At 40.0% G+C, this 20,701-nt stretch overlaps 1 protein-coding gene across 1 annotated transcript in view; it reads right to left on the bottom strand.

Moving 5' to 3' along the window:
* Positions 1 to 691: 691 nt before the first annotated feature.
* CDK19 (cyclin dependent kinase 19) overlaps positions 692 to 20,701 on the bottom strand; it is a 121,722-nt gene continuing 101,712 nt past the window's right edge. The window contains exons 8-13 of the mRNA XM_009289198.1: positions 20,411 to 20,480; positions 19,132 to 19,204; positions 14,601 to 14,698; positions 12,941 to 13,019; positions 8,719 to 8,985; positions 692 to 4,990 (exon numbers count right to left, since the gene is read on the bottom strand). Of these exons, the coding sequence (XP_009287473.1) occupies positions 4,859 to 4,990; positions 8,719 to 8,985; positions 12,941 to 13,019; positions 14,601 to 14,698; positions 19,132 to 19,204; positions 20,411 to 20,480 (719 nt within the window). The 3' untranslated portion in view covers positions 692 to 4,858. The remainder of the gene's footprint in view (positions 4,991 to 8,718; positions 8,986 to 12,940; positions 13,020 to 14,600; positions 14,699 to 19,131; positions 19,205 to 20,410; positions 20,481 to 20,701) is intronic.

Raw genomic sequence — 20,701 nt, 5'->3', positions numbered from 1 at the left:
ATTCTCACCCTTGTGCAAAAGGCAAATCAGAAACCGAAGCCTGTTTCTTAACGTGATTGGTAGTGCAAATAGATCCCAACCATTCTTACCCATGCAACTGTTACGGAGAAGACAGGTGGGATTTTGGAAGAAGTTAACTATCCATCTGTGAAACAACGGTTAGACTGAACAGAAACACACAGGCTAGCAAAGCACACAAAACCCCACTTTGAAAACCCACCAATATGCTCTACCTCGTGCTTTCAATGTTGTCACCTGAAATACTTGAAATCCTCCAAGGTCCGGCAGGAGGAAAAAGTAAGAGGGCATTTAGCTTTAGAATGCAGTAAACCAGCTTTTTTTCAGAAGACACGTCTATAGGATTGTCACGCAAGTAATAATGAATCTCAACAAGCGGCATCGGCGTGGCATGCCAGAATACTTTTAAGCAGAGGGCAAAACCTAAGAGAACCACTCCATCGATTCTGTTTTCCATAAGGCTTCATTCTATTTTGATAGACACACACCCGTGAATATCCTCGTGGGCATTTTAAAAGCTGTAATTTCAACTCTGAGGTTTTGCAAGCTTTGTTTTGTGTGGTGTATGATATCATAAACATCCTGAATATAATTACAACTGCAATTTTGTGGGCTATATTTTCCCTCTTGGTAGCCCAAAGCCAATGCTTACAAAAACTTTTCAGCATGCTTATTTGATTTGAACTTTTTATTATTATTACAAATGTATATTATTTTATTAAAAAATTCACACTGAAGCAAAGTCAATTCCATTTCATTACAACCAAGAATATAAAAGAAATGCAATGAACTCATAGTTTAGTTTTAACAGTCATTTCAAGAGTGACATCAGGACAACTTAAAGGCAGTAAACCCCCAACTCTAGAATGAGAAGCAAGTATTTTGCTTTGTGGTTTTGCTAGCCCATTGGCACGGGCACTGCCGAATGTGGCCACCACAGATCTAGAGCGGCAAAGTTTTGTGGCAGCATGAGGCGCATACACAATAATTTCTAATGAAAACTACAAAAATGAAAGATGCGTGCATGAAATTATGAGAAAAAACTGAATAGAGACAGGCACACTTCCACAAATAGTAAACATGGGAAAATACAACTAGAACAATTTGAAAAGTTACTACCTTACATATATAAAAAGTTCTTTAAATTGCTGTTAAAAAGGACATGTTCTGTCCAGATTTTGTGTAATACTTTTTAGTGTCTACACAAGACAAATTTTTAAAAAAATTAAATAGTATTAATTTACTACTAAATATTTAGGAGATAACAGTGCATTAAGGACTTTTTTTCATATAGTAATACACATCGCTCCTGTCTGGCGACATTTTTAGAAGATTACGTATGGCCTTATGTACAATACATTTATTTAATCCTAAAACAATTCTTTGCTTAATGGTGTTAAAGTACCATTCCTGAAGATTATGAAGGGGAACTAAGCTTATTATGTTTATATAAAATATTATACATATTTGAACACTTCTAGCTTCCCGCCACACCTCCCGCTACGAATGCTCTTCCCTCCCCCTCCCCAGATACAGTGTCACAGATACAGTGCAGGACTCACAGCTTTCCCTATATTTTTCCTTCATTGTGCAGTTTGTGCTACATAAACCTCACAAATGCGGACCAGGCTGCTCATCCTATTCATTCCCCACGCGTTTGTTTCCTCTGAGCCACAATGGGAACAGCTGTACTCAGCAGCCCGCTCTCCCACCAGGCGACCAGGATGGAGAAGACAGCTCTGCCGGTGTCACCTGCCACTCTCGGTACCGGTGTGAACCACTTCGGTGAGGGTGTAAAGGTTATGGGCAGAGACAGAGCTGCGAGTACTAATGAAACTGCACAGGCAAAAAATAACATAAAAATGACGTGGTCCTGGCTTCCCACGACACACTGCACAATTCACTTCTGAAAGCGGAGCGTTTTCACCTCATGGGATGACCCCCTGGAAAGCAAGGCTTCTTCCACTATGACTGCCACCCACCCCGGCAACACGCGTCAAGCTCCCAAGAAAAGGCGAATTATTTTCACCGCCAGGAATGAAGTAGAAGAGTGTGCACTGCCTACATTTCTCAGCAAACATGCTTTTGCTTTTATTCGCTCTCCTCCCAGTTGTGAGTTTGAAGGCAACGGAGGAGGTCAGCTTGGCTTCACGTGTGCACACAAAAGCTAGAGAGGAGCGGCATGTGGTTGCCTATCAGCCCCAACCAAGGCAGAAACGCCAGTTCAGCTTAGAGAGAGGTCGTGGCAGTCGCTCTAGAAGCTGGAAGTTCACTCAATTAAAGCACCTTACATTGCTGTGAAGCTTCACACTCTACATACAGATTAATCTACACCATGATTTTGCCTTATTGGCACAAGAGCCCACCTTAATTAACCGTATGGTGACAAGTCTCCCCGCCACCTGCTGACGTTGTATGAATTTTGACGATCAGCTGCAGGTCATAGTAGGGAGAAGAAATGTTAGGTAACTATAATGGAAAAGACAAAAGGATTTTGTCTTGAGAGAACAGAAGGGTGAAAACAACAGGAGGGCACAAAAATTACTCTGCCAAAGGTTAATTTCCAGAAATGTGACACTCAAGTCACAAAAATATAAAATAAATGTTACTTTATGGCATTGGCCAAATTTCCATTAGCTCAAAGGTCCCTCATCCTAACATCAGTAAGAGGTGAGACATTCCACTTAGGGAAAGAACGTAACCCCAGACTCATTGAAATAAAATAAAGGAATAATTAAAATATGTTTTTTCAAACAGGCTACTAGGGTAGATATAATATGTAGCATTTCAAGGGTTACACATCCAAAGTATCCTTTGGGAGATTATTTTTCCCCAGAAATAATTTTTTCCTTCAAATTCCTTCATTTCATTTTCACCACCTTCTTACCCATTTGATGACAAAAGCAGGTTTTAGTTGCTTTTCCAGAGAAGCTGGGTGGTTGTCAAAACCACATGATGGTAGATATGGCCAAAGCAAGCCAACTGCTCACAAAAGGTATGAAAACAACACGTGTTTGAGGAGGAAGGGGGCACTAAAGGTGATTGGGAGATCAAATCCAGTAGAAACATGTATGTGTCTAGCTGTGATGAAAAGCATTCTTCTCAGAGCAAACAGATTTACTCATCTGGCTAGGTCTGATCACAACTTCAGTGTGAACGCGTAGGGGTATATGCAATTCTTTTGTACGGACACAGGACAGAAGAGAACATGCTGCGGTATAAAAGCCCGTAACATTAACTGTTTACATATAAACTCTTCTCACTTCACCTCTTCTCTGGACACCAGCTGTAGAAGCTCGCTGATGTTACACTGCTAGTAGCTTTCTAAATGCGTTTTTCCAGGTTTTCTGCAACAAGAGCCAGCCTTATTTCTGAAGGATGAAGGAAAAACGAAGCTGTCCCAAATTACATGTTGTGTCTCTCCGAATAACTGTGGTTGCAGAAGTTGGACAATAATCCTCTGATTATGCTTCTGAACTCTTATTTACTGGGGATTTTCTGCCAGCTACCCATCCACTTACAGTCCTTAGGCACAATCAAAACATGTTTGCTCTAGGGAAAAAGAAACATTTTAGTGCAATCAAGCGCATCTGGTGTAACTAATCTGGGTTAATCACAGCAATGTGAGGGACACAGAATATGCATTATAAACATGAAAAAGGAACAATTTTCAACATGCTTTTCAAACTGCACAGTAATTTCTCTTAATTATTAATTCTAACATAAAATGATTAAATGCATTTGTTTTCGCAAGTCTTAGTACTTCTGTCACCTTTATATTTAGAAAACTGACTCAGGAATGTGAAAGAAAGCTAAATTTATAGAACCCTCACATACATTAATCAGCTGCTTAACAGAAAAACAAGCCCATCATCCACATCCCTACTGAGACTTAAGGGCAGTAAATACATTTTCCTGACTATTTTGGTGTCCAGCCTGGGAAGACATTGCATTCTTCTGTTCCAACAGATCCTGAAAGCATCTCCTTTTTATGTGACTGTCCTGGTTTCATTTAAAATAATGCTTAATTTAAAACTAGTCAGAGCATGATCACTGTGATTTCAAGAATTCAGTGGGAATGAGTTAAGAAGTATCAGCAATCTTCTGTTTGGAGTTCAGTCCAGTAGCATGAAGCATATTTGTTGCTGCAGAGACTTGGGTGGGTTTTTTTCTTTTTTCCTTTTTCTTTTTTAATTTTATTTATTTTTAAATTTTTTTATTTTTAAGACCTCGCCTGAAAACTAGACTAATAAAAACAGAATAGTAAAATACTCTGGAACAGTAAAATTTTGCTGTTCTTGACATCCATGAGCAAAACAGTAATATCCTGTGAAAATAACATAGTGCTTTAAAAAGGTGCAATATACCTGTATAGCTAAACTGGTTTGCCTTGTATAAAACTAACTATATACAAGCTTGAAAGCCTGGGAGTTCAAGATTTTAAAACTTTAAAATCCCATCAAAGAGATTGAAAAGACAGATTTATGGCAATCACTACAGCATAAGGAAGGTGCACCAGGAATCCTTCAAAATTCCAAAGGTTAAAGAAGTTAAGTGCTGGGTTCAGATCAGAAGGGTTCATTAGAGTAACCACAATGGAGCACATGCAAGGGCAGGGAGGCAGGAAAACTTCACAGGAATCTCCTTTATGGCAATAAAGAGACGGGAGGCAGGGAGGGGGGGGAAGTCTTCAGTGAGTGAAGTTTTCCTTTTGTCATCGTGAATTTTAATTCTGCATCACAGTTTGTATTTTTGGTTCTTCTCTTCGTTATGAACTTCATATTGCTGGAGTCTTCTGGCTTTTAGTCCGTTCCTTTCTGAGTGCAGTCTGTTAGCCCTCTCAGTACCTGTGAGACTGATGAGACTGGTGATACTGGGAGCTCTGCTGAGATGACGTGGAATAGCCCATTGTACTCTGGGACTGAGAAGATCCCTGAATGTTGCTTTGGTAACTCAGGCGTGAGCTGGAGTGCTGCAGGAAAACAGAGTAGGATCAGGGGAATGAAAACCAGCCTGTTAGGACTACGCAGCTCAGGAAACTTTTAACCTCTCTGAAGCTCATTAAAATGTGACTGTTGGAGAAGCTGAGTAAACAGTGTTACTGTTTAAGGTCCCATAAAACAAGTAATCAACCTGATCTGCAATCAGCCTTAACACAGCACACAAAATACACAAGGTCTTGTGGCAGACACCTAGAAGTACAGCATGCACACACCCATTTTTTTGAAGGAAAAATACACAAGACACAAGAGAGAGCAGACTCCATTTCAAAATTCAACTGTTTCTTAAACTTACATCTATCATTATTGTAAGTGCTATTAATGCAAAAACAAACTGCTAAGGCCACAAACACCCTTTTCAAGATAGGCAATACTAAATGTTACAGAGAAACAATTTATTCTGTTCCTGAGAAAAAGTCAACCATGACCTAAGAGTTACTCAATTACTCTAAATGAAAAAATGTCTAGTAGGATAAAATAATATAATTTTAGGTGAGCTTTTCAACTTGCTGCCTTATCTAGTGGAAGCAAGGACAACTGCTTAAAGATGGGCATGTGAATGTGCAATAACCTAACATTCATTTTCCTGAATGTGTGTTGTCCCCCGTCCCCCCCCCAATGTTTGGAAAGTTAGCTCAGTGGACCCCAATCTCAGCAAGCCAAATTCATGGATCATTTACAACCTCCAGCCTGCTGAACTTCACCTTTTATTACCATATCCATTCCATGTCCAGAATTAATAACGCAAGCTGCAAAATAACGCAAGCTGCAAAATCACTTTGCATGAAAAGTACTGCTCAATGGATAGGAGACTCTCTAGCAAGGTAAACCCCACCCCAATCCACAAGAAAGGAGAGTCTACAAAAAAACCCCAAAACTATTTGCAGTCAGCAAACAGTTTTTTTCCAGCCAAGTTAACATGCAGCGTCAGGCAGCCACTCAATAGAGTTCTGTTCACTGTCTAGTTGATGGTTCTACTTGGCTATATCCAAGAGTCATCAGCAAGACTGTGGCCAACAGCAATCGTCTAGGAAAAGTGTTAAGAACCTACATTCTGATTAAATATCAGGATTATGAGTTACAGAAAGCCTCTGGAAAAGTTTGAGTTCTGAATAGAAATCCCATGGAGACAGCGGGTCTGTAAGAATGCCACATCCTCCACAGACTAAGAATCTGCTCAGTGAAGGCAATACCCCAAGTCAGTGGTCTCATCTAACCATTGGAACCCAACCAGGAGAGCTGTGAAAGCCTCCTGACAACTTTTCAGCTAGATGAAGAGCAGGAACCTAACTTTCAGGCAGCGTAAACCACTTCTGCCCTTTGTTTCTGTACATAGCTTTATACCTTTAATTTTACATAAACCGTAAAACATACTAAACCCTAAAAATATCACATTACTTTTTCTGTGTTCTGTCTAATGTAGGAATATGAAGGTTGCTTTCAAAGGTGAGGCACAGTGAGGCTAAAGAGAGAGAGTTAACAGTCCAATCCTGCAGATCTCTGTATCCCAATATAATATCAATATAACTAATAGTTGTACGGAGTAACTTCACTTGTTTGTAAGGGTCAGTTTGGGAGATAACAGCTCAGCACACTGGCTTTGGAAGAGATGTCTCCCAGCAGCATGTACGCTGTTAATAACCAGATTATGCTTGGCCTGCATGGTTAGATTGTTAACAGAGAGTGTCTGAAACCTGGAATTTGTCTCAAAATTCTGAAAGTTTTTGCAACTTCTAACAGAAAAGAAAAAGAATTGTGATAAATGCTATGACTTTATAGGAACTCATTCTGGACGAAAAGCATCAGCTCACCATGCTAAGCAAAACTCCCAAGGTCACATAAGGAATGCTCAGTAAAATTCAACAAGAAATTCGTACTGTCATTTATGGAAGCAACATATATTGAGGTTGGTGAACTACAAAAAGATTTCAACAGAGACTTTAGATCACAAGCTAAATGAAACTCAAAGGAAATCTTCTTCCTGCTTCTGAATAAGACATAATGGAGTAAAATTAATGCCATAAGACTACAAGAATGCATTAACTTGCCCATGCTTATTTTTGTTCCACAGAAGAGAATTTGTTTTTAACGAAGTCAGACTTGGACAAATTGCAGACATTCCTTTCTGGAACAGAAGACAGTCAGCTAGAATTTAAGGGCAGATAGCCAAACACAAGTGTAAAAATGGATAATCAGACCATACAATTTAGCAAGTGGCGTAAAGGAAACATACAGATCACCATTTTGATGCCTGTGCTGTTAAAGTTTAGAAGGAAAGAGTCATAGGGGGTAAAAAAAAAATCTAGCTATCTGAAAAAAATGATAGACTGCTAGCAACTTGTAATGGGGAAGTTTGCCAACAATTCAGAGAGCTGTATAAGGATTCTATAATGGATATCATCAAATGCAGCAGCACACCAGTCCTCAAAATACAGACCAAAACAGGCCAGCCATAAATACCGTGTAGTCAGACAGCTGTAGTGATCTGTCCAGACCTCAAGTCTGTCTGGAACTTTTCAAAAAAGAAACCTAGTTGTCTTTACCCTTAAATTGCCCTCAATGCCTTCATGATAATTTGTCATTAAAAGAGTAAAACAGAAATGGGAGAAAAAAGTCTGGCACTGAGAAATCAATTGTCTGTGGAGAAGGTCTGGAGGACTAAGTGAAGGCAACTCCAGAGCCGGGTTTTTTAAAAACTACTTATTTTAAGTTCAAAGCAGCCTGAAAAGACCATTCTCCAAGGTGGGATCTTCTCAAAGGCGAGTAGCAGACAGAATCCCTAATATCTTTTAAAAGCTACCTTTAATATCTACCTTTTTCTTATTCTGCTTTCAACTCATTACTGTCTCAGCAGGTATAAATTCACAAGTATTGAAGATCCTGGTAAGTTCAATGTTTTCTATATTTAGTGTAAGTCACTTTTTCAGTGGAAAATGTAATTCTAGTAAGCAAAGACAAGTATGCAAATCCAAAAATAAGAAATCCAAAAGCAGTGATACTGCTTCTGCTTATGAATGCTACTGTACTGGAAAACATGAAATCTATTCAACGTTGGTCATGTTAGAAACAATGCGCGTCTTTGTGCCCTACTTCAGCATGAATCATACTGATGAACCAAAACATCATTCCTGTGCTAACATGCATTTTTTCTTTAACGTTAGAAGTAGACTTAGCAAGATACTAGAATAAACTACAGAACTGCTCCATACATGTGATGGTATGAGGTAAAATGAAGCAGGAATCAAACGAGAGCACCTAGTTCTAACTTTGCTTCTCCTTCTCAGGATCTTCTCAGATCTGCTTCTCACACAGGATTTAATATTGCCAAGAGCCGAGTATCCTGAACTTGATCTAACGCAGCATTTACGTGCATGAAATAGTTCCACTGGCTTCAGTCAGATTACTCTCAAACATAAAGTTAAGCATATATTTAAGTGCTTTCCTGGAGTGGACTAGTCCTTAACACTTTATAGGGTGCTGCAGATACAACTCATACTGGTATTCTATTGAAAATTACTAACCACAGAACAAAACCTTTTTACTTTAAAACTTTAAACCCACATTTTTATCTAATATATCATAGCGCCTACTCAGGTTACATGAGAAATTCATTAAAACATGACCTGTTCCTGCAGTGGGGAAGGGGGAAAATGACATTTTGGCCCTACAGTATCAGAAGCAGCAAAAATTCAAGAGGTACCTGATAATCTGAAGGCATGACAGGCCCGCCTGAGTTAGCGCCTGAAGGCCCTATGCGTGGTTTCTTGTTTGGAGGCACCTGGTTGAGGCTGGAGTCCTGGCTGTGCTGGAGTCCTGCGCCCGCACCCCCTCCTCCCGCGCCAGCGCCCCCGGCTGTCCCGTTGGTCTGGGTGCTGTTCTGCTGCTGCGGCTGCGGCTGCTGCGGTGCTGCCTGCGGCTGCTGCTGAGGTGCTGTTTGCTGCTGATGTTGATTCTGCTGCTGTTGATTCTAGGGGAAGAAGCGACACAACACGGTCACTTGCTCTGAAGTAGTTTGAGCTTTACGGAGTTGCCAACCCCAGTGCCACCGTGCCTGTGGAGGAGGCGGCAGGCCCGACTGCTCGATGGGAAAACACAGCAAAGCTGCTTGTCGGGAGAAATGCGTCCTCGGTACACTCTTGCACAGTTTGTGGGGGTATCTCATTTGTGGTGATTTTGTTTTTTTTTAACAAAGCAAGCTAGACTAAAACTGGGAAGGACAGTCTAGTGCCTCCTACAGCTAGCCAAGCGGTCAGAGAGGAGGATGGAAGGAACCATTCATAAAGCAGTAATCACCTAATGAACTGAATCAAAACCCCAAAATTTCACTAGTGCTCAGTGGCAGACGTGGTGAACCACAGTAAATTATTCTAAGTGCTTCAACAGCCTTGTTCACTCAGAATCAAAACCACTTTTCAAACTTTCAGAAATGACACGTTACAATAACCCGAAGGAGGTTGGCAGCATTACTGCCAGAAAGGTAAGCAAATTGAGACCAGAGGAATGGTATAATTTCTTCCAGGTTGCGAGGAAATTCTGTGGCAGAACCAGAAACGGGTTTCATTACTGTTTTGCTCTCCTGTGCTTTTAAGTACCTTGTAAAGAGTGGTATACTGGGAATACAGTCCAGCATGGTGCACTAGGTATAGGGTCAGAAAATCTTACTGAAATAGCAGAAAAGTGAAAATTGACCAGAGACAAATAGTTGAAGACAAAAGAGGAGGAAACAGCTGAAGGAAGAATCTGGCAAGGGAAGGAGAAGACTAGCAACGGAAGAGAAGCCAGACAATTAAGATGACACTGGGACCTAGCAGGAAGAGAGACAAAGAGAAAAGTGCCACAAAAGGGAGAAAAAAAAAGTTAAGAGCAGCAAAAGACATTGTACTCTTCTGGCTTCAGAGGGCTACAGAATAAAAGGGTATTAGGGAACTGGAGGGAAGGTTAGAAAACCAGAGTGCAACTCTGCCCTCCATGATTAGACAGTTACAAGGAAAGACCACCCATTTGTCTGCTTTCAAGCACCAGGGATGGCTCCTCCACCAGAGCACTAAAGCACGTAAGAGAATTGCAAAGAAAAGCAATTTCACTCCTAATGTGAGATATGTCATTTGCTCATCATGGAAAAAACCTACAGTTGTCATGGCTTGAATTAAAAAGCCTTACTAGCCTCCTCCCCAATATACTGTGTGGAACATTTCAGGATAGTCTTTTTTCCCTAGAATATCTGCTTACATAATTATCAAAGCTTTAGTATGGCAGCCTTTTATGAAAGCCTCACTTCATTAGTTTCTCAGAAATCATGACAACCAGTTGCCACTAGCAGAAAATTCTTGATGCCCCCAATCACCATTGATTGGCATTCATTGACTGATTCATCGGGGGCATTTAGTTACCTCAGATAAATGACATAAAAGATCTGTATCTATGCCATTCATCACAAGGGTCTCCCAAGACACATTCAGATAAAATTTGCAATGATGTATTCATTTAAGTTTACAAAGAAACCTTGCGTCTTCAAGGACTTAGAGGTGGCTTGCATTGCCATTTCACATTTAGCAAAACCAGTAATGTATCCTCCTGCTTGTAGTCCTCAAATCCCATCTCAGTCAGATTCTGTTTCCTGGGAGATTTAAATTTCAATAATTTTAAAAGTTAATCAAGCTAGCTTGTAAAAAAAAAAAGTTAAGAAGCAATTTATCTTTTCATAATGGTTTGAACTTTGGATGCAAGGGAGGTGGTTGCTACTGTGAGAGCTGAAAAACTGCAGTTTTGTTATGTGTAAACAAATATTGCAGGAACTCTCACAATTAAAGACAACGGTTTGTCATAGGCCCCATGTTTCGCACTTTGTGTACTACCACAAAATTTACCTGACTAGTCTGAGCTTGCTCTTCTGTGCAGCTACTACTGCTACTGCCTGGATAGAGACTAAGAGCTACTCTGTCAGACTCTGGCTGGGGTCTAGCTGCACCACCTTAGCGTGCAAAAGCAGCTTACGCCAGCAAAAAAATTGTCCTCAGGTCAGTCTAGTTCATGGTGGTTCCTAAATAAACAAACTTGTAAAAGGTCTACAGTTAGCAACATATTACCACGTGTCACCTCTCAGGCACAAATTACCAAAATGAAATTCCGGTCCTACCTAGAAACGAACCCAGCAGAAACGTGCCTAACAGAATTTGAATGAGAAAAGAATCTTTTTCACTTTGTTTTACAAACACTCATTTTAGCTTTGCTGACTAACAGTTAACCATTTTGAAGAATGGATGTTTATGTTAAAGGTTATTCAATTCAGATGCAAGTTCCAAATAAACAAACACAGAGAACTCCTCTAGGTTTCCAAAGGACTATGCAGATATTTATGGTTTTAAAAACAAACTGGAAACTAACGCTATAAAAAAAAAATCCTTTCACTTGCAACAACATCAAAGAAACAAAACATGGCACAGATCCAACTTTCAGACTATCTTTTACCTTCACATTTTCTATACTGTGGGAACACATTCAATGAGTAATGCGTGACTTATATTACCTAAATGGTCTGGAAAAAGTTTAATTTGGAGTGTGCATAAATACGTGACTGTCCCCAACAATCTCAAAGACCATTTATACAATGGCTGTTTTGAATACAAACATGCCATTGTTTCCCCCCCCCCAACAGTCCCAGGAAAAAGACAGGTATTTACTTTTAAATACACTGAATTAACAAAAGCCAGAGTCATTTTAATTCGTAAGGTTTGTTCTTGTTTTTGAAGCTGTGAGAGTTGAAGCAAAGCTAGTAACTAAATTACATCAAATCAGTATCATGACTTTCATTGTATTTTTGCTTAGGTGTCTGTTTCCTCTTTTTGAAAAAACTATCTGGATGCAAAAATCCAGGATGTTACCACTTGTTCTCAGCACAGAAGAATCTACAATATCTGTTCCGAAAACAAAATTTGCTGTCTGAAATGTATTGTGATAGGCATACTTTTAAACTCAGCTAGATTCTCATGTTATGCAGAAAATCTGAAAACAGAAGATGCATGTAGTCAAATGGTTTCTCCAAAAGATTAACAGTCCTTCTCACGTAGTCCTCAGATAATTACAGTTCAAAGCTGTTTTCTTCACATTTTGCTAGCTATACATTACTGTTGGTGTCTCACTATACATTTTTAAGTGAAAATAACAAGCTGTTTCATATACTATAGCACCATTGTCCAGCCTTCACAGCATGGTGGGACAATCACTGCAGTCACATAGCACAGCTGAGCTACACACACAAAGCAGGTCAGATTATGTTGCAAACACACCAAAATTTACTATGCACACAAACAAGTTCTTGCCCATGTCTATGGGGCTATGGGAAAGAGAGTATTGAGAGCAGACTGTTGCCACCAGAACAGTTCACGCTCCTTATTACTCCTTTGTCTGAGGGCCCTTAAAACACGGTCAGGAAACTGTGTGCAGATGGATGAAATGTTCTGATGTAGTGCCAGAAGCAGGCTGCCACTATTTATTTGAGACCCTGACAGCCATCTACTTTCAAATGGCTGGATGTATGCCAGTCATACAATGGAAATGCCATTCTTTTCACGTGATCACAATGTATTTTCATCATGCAATGCAGGAGGAGGTAGCAAGGTTCTCTTGGAATGATGGCAGCCGAAAGTAGGCTACCGCTGACAGAACAACCCATCCAGCTCATTCTCCACAGGTTAGGGCAAACTGTGCTGGTGATACCACCTGAGACACCCCCAAGTCATCTGATACTTTTAATCTGTCTGGGAAGCAGTTTTAAGAGAGCCTTGCCTGGAAAACACATTTTTGGTTAACTCTTCACGTTTCATTGGTTTTCATTTGGTAGCACCATGACTCTTTCTTATTGCATACTTAAAAGGGGGAGAAAAAAGGGAGGAAAAAAAAAAAAAAAGAGGAGTTTATTATACCTTATCCCCTTTCTCTTCAGGTTCATCTTCATTAAGGAATTCTCTTTTAGGATATGGAATCTGACAGCCAGCAAATACACTGAAACACAGTAAACAGTAAACACTCCACAAAGATGCACATATGACATACATTTATTTACTGCTATATTAAAAACAAGTGAATATAACACAATTTAATTTCCTGTATTTCATGAGTCCTGTTTCCATAAGTGAGCGGCACTGTGAGCATTCAAGATAGAAGTCTGCTTCTGCCAGCAGCTAGGTGCTGATCATAATGTCAGATCTCTTTGCTGTTGGCATGAGGCCATCATTTAGAAATCAGGGCATGGTTGAGCATGCCTGAATGCCAGAACGACCACTTGTTGATCCTGATGGCAAAATGAACAAACAGTGTCAGAGGTTCCACAACACCTAGTTGGAACATGCATGGCTCACTGAATAAAGGGCCTGATCCAAAGAGTGTTAATGTCTTATGAGCCCGCCTTGGCTTACAGCAGGCTTAAATATATTTGCCAATCACAACTGCAGAGTTACTTTCAATTAGCTTCTCAGGTCTTGTTTAGAGAAAAAAAAGATAGCTTTTAAATTCAACTGGCTAATGGGATTTGGAACATTCCTTAATGTTTATGGCAGAGACTTTATCATAATGTTATCCTGTAATCCATGGAGAGCTATAGCTCTACATAGGATAGTATCAGATAAACACTAAATAGAAAATTACTGGTAGATCTTGACCAGTATCAGTTTCTTAGATTTCTGTGCCAGCATTCAGAATACAAACGACGTGACATGATTTTTTAAAGTGTGTAAACAGTTCCTAATCTAGCTGCTATGTAGTGTTTGGCTTATCCAAACAGACAAAGAAAAAGAAAGAAAAAAAACCCCAACTAGTCTCAACTAGACTCCTTTTGCACTCCAGTGGCTGTTCCCTCCTTTTAGTGTTGCCTGCTAGCTGAGGAAGCAGTGAAAGCAAAGGTGGAAGTCTCCCTGCATCCAGCTCCTATGGATCATAATGCTACGAACCACCAGGCTTCTAAAAACTGGGAAGAGAAACTGGAAGAGCAAAGCCTGCCAGTAGGAATTGAAAATATTATTTGGAATTGAATATATAATTTGAATTTTTCATTACCATAAAATATATATAGATATAAAATCTGTACTCTCAAGCCTTCTGAACAAGGGACTTGTGGGATTTTAGGCAGTCATTGATCTCTTCACTTTTCTCTCCTTATACTGTTACCCTGTGCAAGAGGGCATGGGAAGGGGCTATAGGTCAGAGAACTGTCCTAGTCCTAGGCAGAGGCATACTGAAACCAGGCAAAGGAGAACAGGGCTCTGTGAGGCTGCGTAAGGCAGAACAGAACAGGGCACAGATTAATTCTCTAAATACTGCAATAATATTGTCACACTTGCTTTGGTAGTACGTTCAGAATTACAAAACTAGTGCGGTACTGGGTTATTGTCCACGACCACTCGGTTCTGGCACCAGTAGATACAGACACACTTCAGTACTATAAGTTTCTACTGAGCATGCCTGAGCTACTACTTCTTGTGGATATAGGTAGATATCCATGAATTTTTCAGCTGTCATGTCATTTCAGGGATTAGCATTTAGCAGAAAGAAGACAGCCCTGAAGAGCACAGAAGAGGGAATACATACTCTGATGTAGGCAGAGGATCCTCTTGAAAGTAGGGGTCCTGCAAAGCCTGCTCTGAGGTAATTCTCTTTGTAGGGTCCATAGTAAGAAGCTTCTGAAGCTGCAAAGCATAACATTAAAAATAGCAAAAAGCTTATCAAACTATCATTTTTCAAACTACGATTTATATGTCTTGGATTGTGGATTGTTAAATTATTTGTGGCTTGTCCAGACAAGCCTAAGTTAGCATTGCTTGTTCAGTAAAGTTCCCAAGAACTAGAATGCACATCCATCAAAGCACTACAATTGTGAAGCACTTCTCACGGAAGAAATACAGTTAAGTGTATCAGGCAATATTAATTGCTAAGGCTGAACCACTGTGCTAAAGCGACACTAAATTCAGTTATTACAGGTTCATAAAGCATCATTTCTAAATAATGGTGTTTTGTTGTGGCACATGTACAGCTTTTATACTGTTCTGTCCTGCTGACACAACAGGAAAAAAGTGTCAGAAGAGACTGAACATGACCAGGACTCTCCATATCACTTTAGGGACGGAAACAATAAATCTTCATCTCTCATACTGGTGACATTTCACAGTCAGAACACTCTGCCACTCATGCAGCTCCCAATCCCACTCTATTGGTATTGAAATGAGAAAGAGGAGGAGCAGGCCCTTCCTAGTAACCTTTCTTCCTTGCTAGGAGGAAAGCAGTAATAAATTTATTAGCTAGAATGCGGTTGACTGCAGCAGGCTATAAAAGAGGATTACAATATATTAGTAGTATAAAACAGGAATTATAGGGATACCATACCATTTCTAGTTATTTATCACATTCTGATAAACTCACAGTAGGAAATTTGGGTGCTCAAATTACTCATACAGTATAAAAGAGGATTACAATATATTAGTAGTATAAAACAGGAATTATAGGGATACCATACCATTTCTAGTTATTTATCACATTCTGATAAACTCACAGTAGGAAATTTGGGTGCTCAAATTACATCATACAGTATCCTGCTCTCACACAATACTCTCTTAATTCAAGCCAACAGTGAAAATTAATTCCTTCTGCAAAGCACATCTTAGCTCAAACTCTATCTTCCAGGCCTCCAATAAAGTTCCCTGGATATTCAGCAAAAGAATGTGATTTTGGGTGTTTGGGGCTTTTTCTTCCAATAAATCAAAAATCTGTTGCACAATTCTGTATTCTATATATATGGTACAGTAAACAGACTCAGTAAAAGTACTCGTCCTGATCAAGAAAGATGATTCCCTGTATTTCCTTTCTCAATAGTTGTAGTTAACCCTACTTTGTAGATGAGGTCTTATAAAATTCTTTGTACTTTTGCCACTTCCTTTCCACCTCTCCCTATTCCTATACTTTCTGTGCCATGGACCCCAACAGACTGACAACACAACAAAGAGCCATTTGGGCTGTCTCTCCACCTATCAGTTCACTTGCAACCAGCTCCTGAACTGATTCCTGCTGCTTGTCCAGAAATACACCTCAAGACAGTCCTGCATTGCACACACCTGGAGAGTTTGCATGGCACATTTATTTACTGTGTTTTGTGTTGTCAGATAACCCTTAACACCCTATGTTTCCTGCGTATCTTAACAAATCCAACCTCTAATGTGCTGTTGGCTCTCTACACAGTGACCTCACACAATACAACGAATACAGACACCAGTTTTGGTATTCAGCATCTTTATTTCACATCACCACCTCTCCCTATGTGTAAAATTTTTGTTAGTTTTAGTGGCTTGTGACACCATTACAGGTGATGCAAATTTCTTCTCCCCAGTTTCTCCACAGTGACCACTGGGACAAAATATTCATATTCTGTATAAGGCGACTCCTGGTCTTTGGTATCAGATGCGGTCATTGACAGATGAGTACAGGACATCAGCTTCTGCCCCGCGGACTCCTTCCTCAGAACTGGTTGCTGCAGTACTACTCAAGAGAAAGCTCCTCCAGCTTTCTGCCATATAGCACCCTCATCACAAGCTGCCTCCAAACATGACCTGTATTCTTTGTCATTCAAAGATAAGGCCAAAGCAGAAGTTCTAAAGATATCTTGGACCTTTTAATGATCTGCTCATTCCCTTAGTAATCCCCCTGCACCTCAAAGAATATAATCAGTTTGCCCATTTCACACACAATATCACTCCAAGTGAGATATCCTGCCTATCAGTGATGCTACAGTGAACCAACTTTCTCTGACAAAGTCTGGTTTTCTGTAGCTTCTGTTGCTCCTAGGAAAGTGAATAAAAAATGGCTGGACACAATTTGCTTTCAGGGTAGCAGCTGCTAACACACTACAGAAAGCCTGTGAGACTGGACTTCATCAACAGTGTCATACTTCTCAGCAACTCTCAAGATTGCTCGCTGTCAGGCTCTACTGGCCTGACACAACAGCTATAAATATTACGCTTGTAAGTTTTCCAGGACAGCAAGAACAGATGCCTCTTCCTGGATGGAAAACATTCTGCTCTTCATGTAGATATTAATATTCAGTGTCAATCAGCAGAGTGGCACAATATCCTCCTCTTTGTCAAGAGTCACTTGCTATCCTGCACTGCTCTACTCGATGCCGTATTTTCTCTATGCACCACACTTTCTGTACTCATAGCACAAAGTCTTGACCAATGAAGGTTACAAAGTAGATGTCTTCAGAGGTCACCTTGCAAGATGGAGGTTACCTCAAAAAAATAACATAACTACCTTGGATATGAACAAAGAGTTTTAGGGAGTCTGCTTCAGAATACATGTACCTCCAAGCTCGTTAGCAGACATATTTCTAATCTCTTGATTTGGGAGAGCAATGCACACCTTTCCTTCAAGATCTGCTGGTTTTTAGGATCTTTCACAAGATAAGGCAGGTACTGAGCCTCTTTGCTGTAGCAGGGCTGTGGCAATTTGGGTATACGGACTTCCTCAGTGCAGCAATGAGGTATCAAGAAGGTTGCCCATCTTCCTGGGCATTCTTATGCAGAGTTCTGGGAGACTGACCTATTTGAGACCAGCCTCCATCTCTGTGGTTGATCACTAAACCACCCTTATTCATCCCTGATTACAAACAGTGAGAAAAATTTCACTAAAAGAACCTACCTTGCTAAGTGAACTGTCTCCTTCACAATGTTCAGAAAGAGCCCTTAGATTTTTGGATATCTCAGTTCTCATTCTCACAATTATATAGGGGAAGACATAGATAGACACCTATCTATTTGTTCAGTCACCTTGTAATAACCTTGTCTCACTACTTCTTCATCATGAAAAGTTCCCAGACTTTTATATATATATACACACACACACACATATACATCTATAATACGCCATAGGGTGACAAAATATGTATATACGTTTTGTCACCCTATGGTTAGTTGTGTGTTCTTTAGAGATCTGCTTAATATTTCCCCCTGGAAAAGCAGCCTACCCACCCAAGATGACTCTCAACTTAGCGTTCATAGCTTTGATGAATTAACCATATAAGCTGACAGCAACCCATTTGCTTCTTTGCCTTTCCACCAGGCTTTCTGGTGGCTTCCACCTTTAGTAGGAAAACAGGAAAATTCAGGTACTAACTAACGAAGTCTCTTATAATTGTCATCTTTTCAGTTAGACTCTTCCTCCAGATCATTCCAATGTGTGCCCAGTAAGTTGAGTTTAAGAAATTTTATTTATTTTTTCTTGAAGTCTCACGTTTCTTATGTGAATGCTTCCCTTCCACCCACTTGGGACCAACCCATTCTGTTTCCACAGCTATTTGTGTCATCATCCAACAGCTACTAACAAGTCAAAGAGCAAATCTTTGCCAGGACCTAGAGAGAACACTGCTATGCTGAACCTGTAACTAGTGATGAAAACAAACCACTAGAACTCAAGCTGCACTAACAGCCTCATTACAGAGACTCCCTGTTCACAGCACTAGCAAAGTCACTTTGAACTTTATTCCTAAATTTAGACAGCACTAAGTCATCACAGAGGCATCCAGAAATGATGCCGTATTAGACAGAGCAAGCCTGTATTCACCTACAATGAATGACTCAACTAGGTAACCAGCAAATACATGTTTAGGGATATTGTTTGGAATCACCCAGAGAGCAGAGGTGGACTATTATCAGAAGGAAGAAAAAGAAAAAACAAAAAGAAAATTACTACAGGAAATAATTAAATTTCTCCTTTCCTCTTCCCTTTCTTCACAAAACTCTTTAGCTCTTGAGAGCTCTTTAGCTCTCTGAAACAACACGGAATCAAGGGATATATAATACTCACTATCCTATTTGCGCAGCAGACCTAAGGGTAAGGCTGGGTATACAAGTGCCTTGCAGATCTTAATTAGGTAAGACCTTCAGATCTTCAATACCAGCAGTTTAAGCACACCCTCAGCATGAATGTATATGCTCAAAAATGGCCAGTGAGTGATAAATAGCTTTCTTTAACGTCGGTGTTCATTAGAATGAGATAGAAGAACAGATATTACAGATATTACCATTAGAAATGCATTTCATTCCTATCATCACAATGATTTTCAAGTTATACCTACCAAAAGAAAAACTTTGCTGTCAGGCTTGACTTTGTGTTTCTCCATGTATTTTATGAGGCTACTATTGGCATATCTGAAAAATACAGTTAAACAAAGACACTTCTGAAATAATACAGTATTAAGAATATGGAACTGTACCAAGTGATCACAAAAACATTTACCAGCCCTTAATAAGTAAGCTGTAAAACAGAACTGCTACCAGAAAACATGTCAGATATTTATCTAGCAGTTGCACACATAAAGCGTGCTTTTCACTAACAGGAGTAGTATCAACTGTGTACAGATTATTTCCATGGAACATGCAACTTTTATAGTGTATGGATAAGCCGTTTACATGGGCATATGACAGAGAAACTCAACTTGAAGTTTATACTCTAGTTTTCTAAAGCAACTCTGCCACAGAAAGTGTACAGCAGTTCGTAACAGCGCAACAGCTAAGCTATTGTTTCCAGTTGCAATTTGGCAGAACAGTTAGTTTACCATTCTGTCTCCCTCACCCCAACCTGCAGCAAACCATACAGCCCTTACAGTTCCCAAGTTCAAAAATGCCCCAAATATGTATCACCTGTGCCTTGCCTTTAATCTACAAATCCAGAGGTTATCTATAGCCATTTTCAAAAGAAAGAAGCTTTGTGCACAGATAAGCTTCATATCTTGTCTAAAGCCAGCGTAATGAATCCACGGCAGAGCTGGAAACAGAATCCAAAACTCCTGAATCCATGTCCTCTGCCTTACAACAGAGTCTGTGCTGCTCCTTACATGCTCTGATCTATCACCACCACTTGACTAATTTAGCCAAAGCACCAGGAAACACTAAAAGTGGAATATTCTCACATCCCAGATAGGCTTTGCATCACAACCTATTGAACACGTTACCTTCCATAGAAATTTCTGTCCTCTACTTTACTGTCTCCACATATCTGCTGGTCAAAAGGACCAGGGAGGTGCTTCCGTAGCCTTTCTCACACAAAATGAATGAGGTTACCTTGAACAGCTAACACAAGTGGTTTAAGCAAGCTCATTCATCTGTGCCTGCCATAGATTAAATGGCAGTTATGACGACCCCTTCTAGAGAAACGAGGAGACCACTCAGTTGATGCTTTTAACAAGCAGCTGAGGGAGGGAACACCATTCAAGCAAAACAGCTAATTCAAACAGGACAGCTGTCACAGCGTTAGAACCCAAACAGTCCAAAATCGCCTCCCCAAAAAGTCAGAGGAAAGGAGCCAATTTCTGCCTGTTACATTCACTGAACTGTTGTTGCGTTATCATCACTTACGTTGTTCTCCTAAAATCCTTCTGAAGAGTTGGATATTCTGGCATCTTCCTTATGTCTTCCCAATCTTTATCTTTGGTCGGGGGGGGGAAAAGGAGAAGCATTTACAATTCTGAAAGTGTAGGTTAAGTAATACACGAGAAGAAATAACTACAGCAGGTGTTTGACTTTCTGTTTGTTGGCCAATGCTATTGTTCCATAATTGTCAGCATTTCCAAATCCATCAAACTGACAGCTTCTTTGTACCTATACAAACAACTAGTCATTTCCTTTGCGGGGGGGGGGGGATAAAAT

The sequence above is a fragment of the Aptenodytes forsteri genome, unplaced genomic scaffold (genome assembly GCF_000699145.1).
Source record: "Aptenodytes forsteri isolate BGI_AS27 unplaced genomic scaffold, ASM69914v1 Scaffold217, whole genome shotgun sequence".
Classification (NCBI taxonomy): Eukaryota; Metazoa; Chordata; class Aves; order Sphenisciformes; family Spheniscidae; genus Aptenodytes; species Aptenodytes forsteri.
The sequence above is the reverse complement of the archived record's forward strand: the minus strand, read 5'-3'. Positions and strand labels throughout refer to the sequence as shown.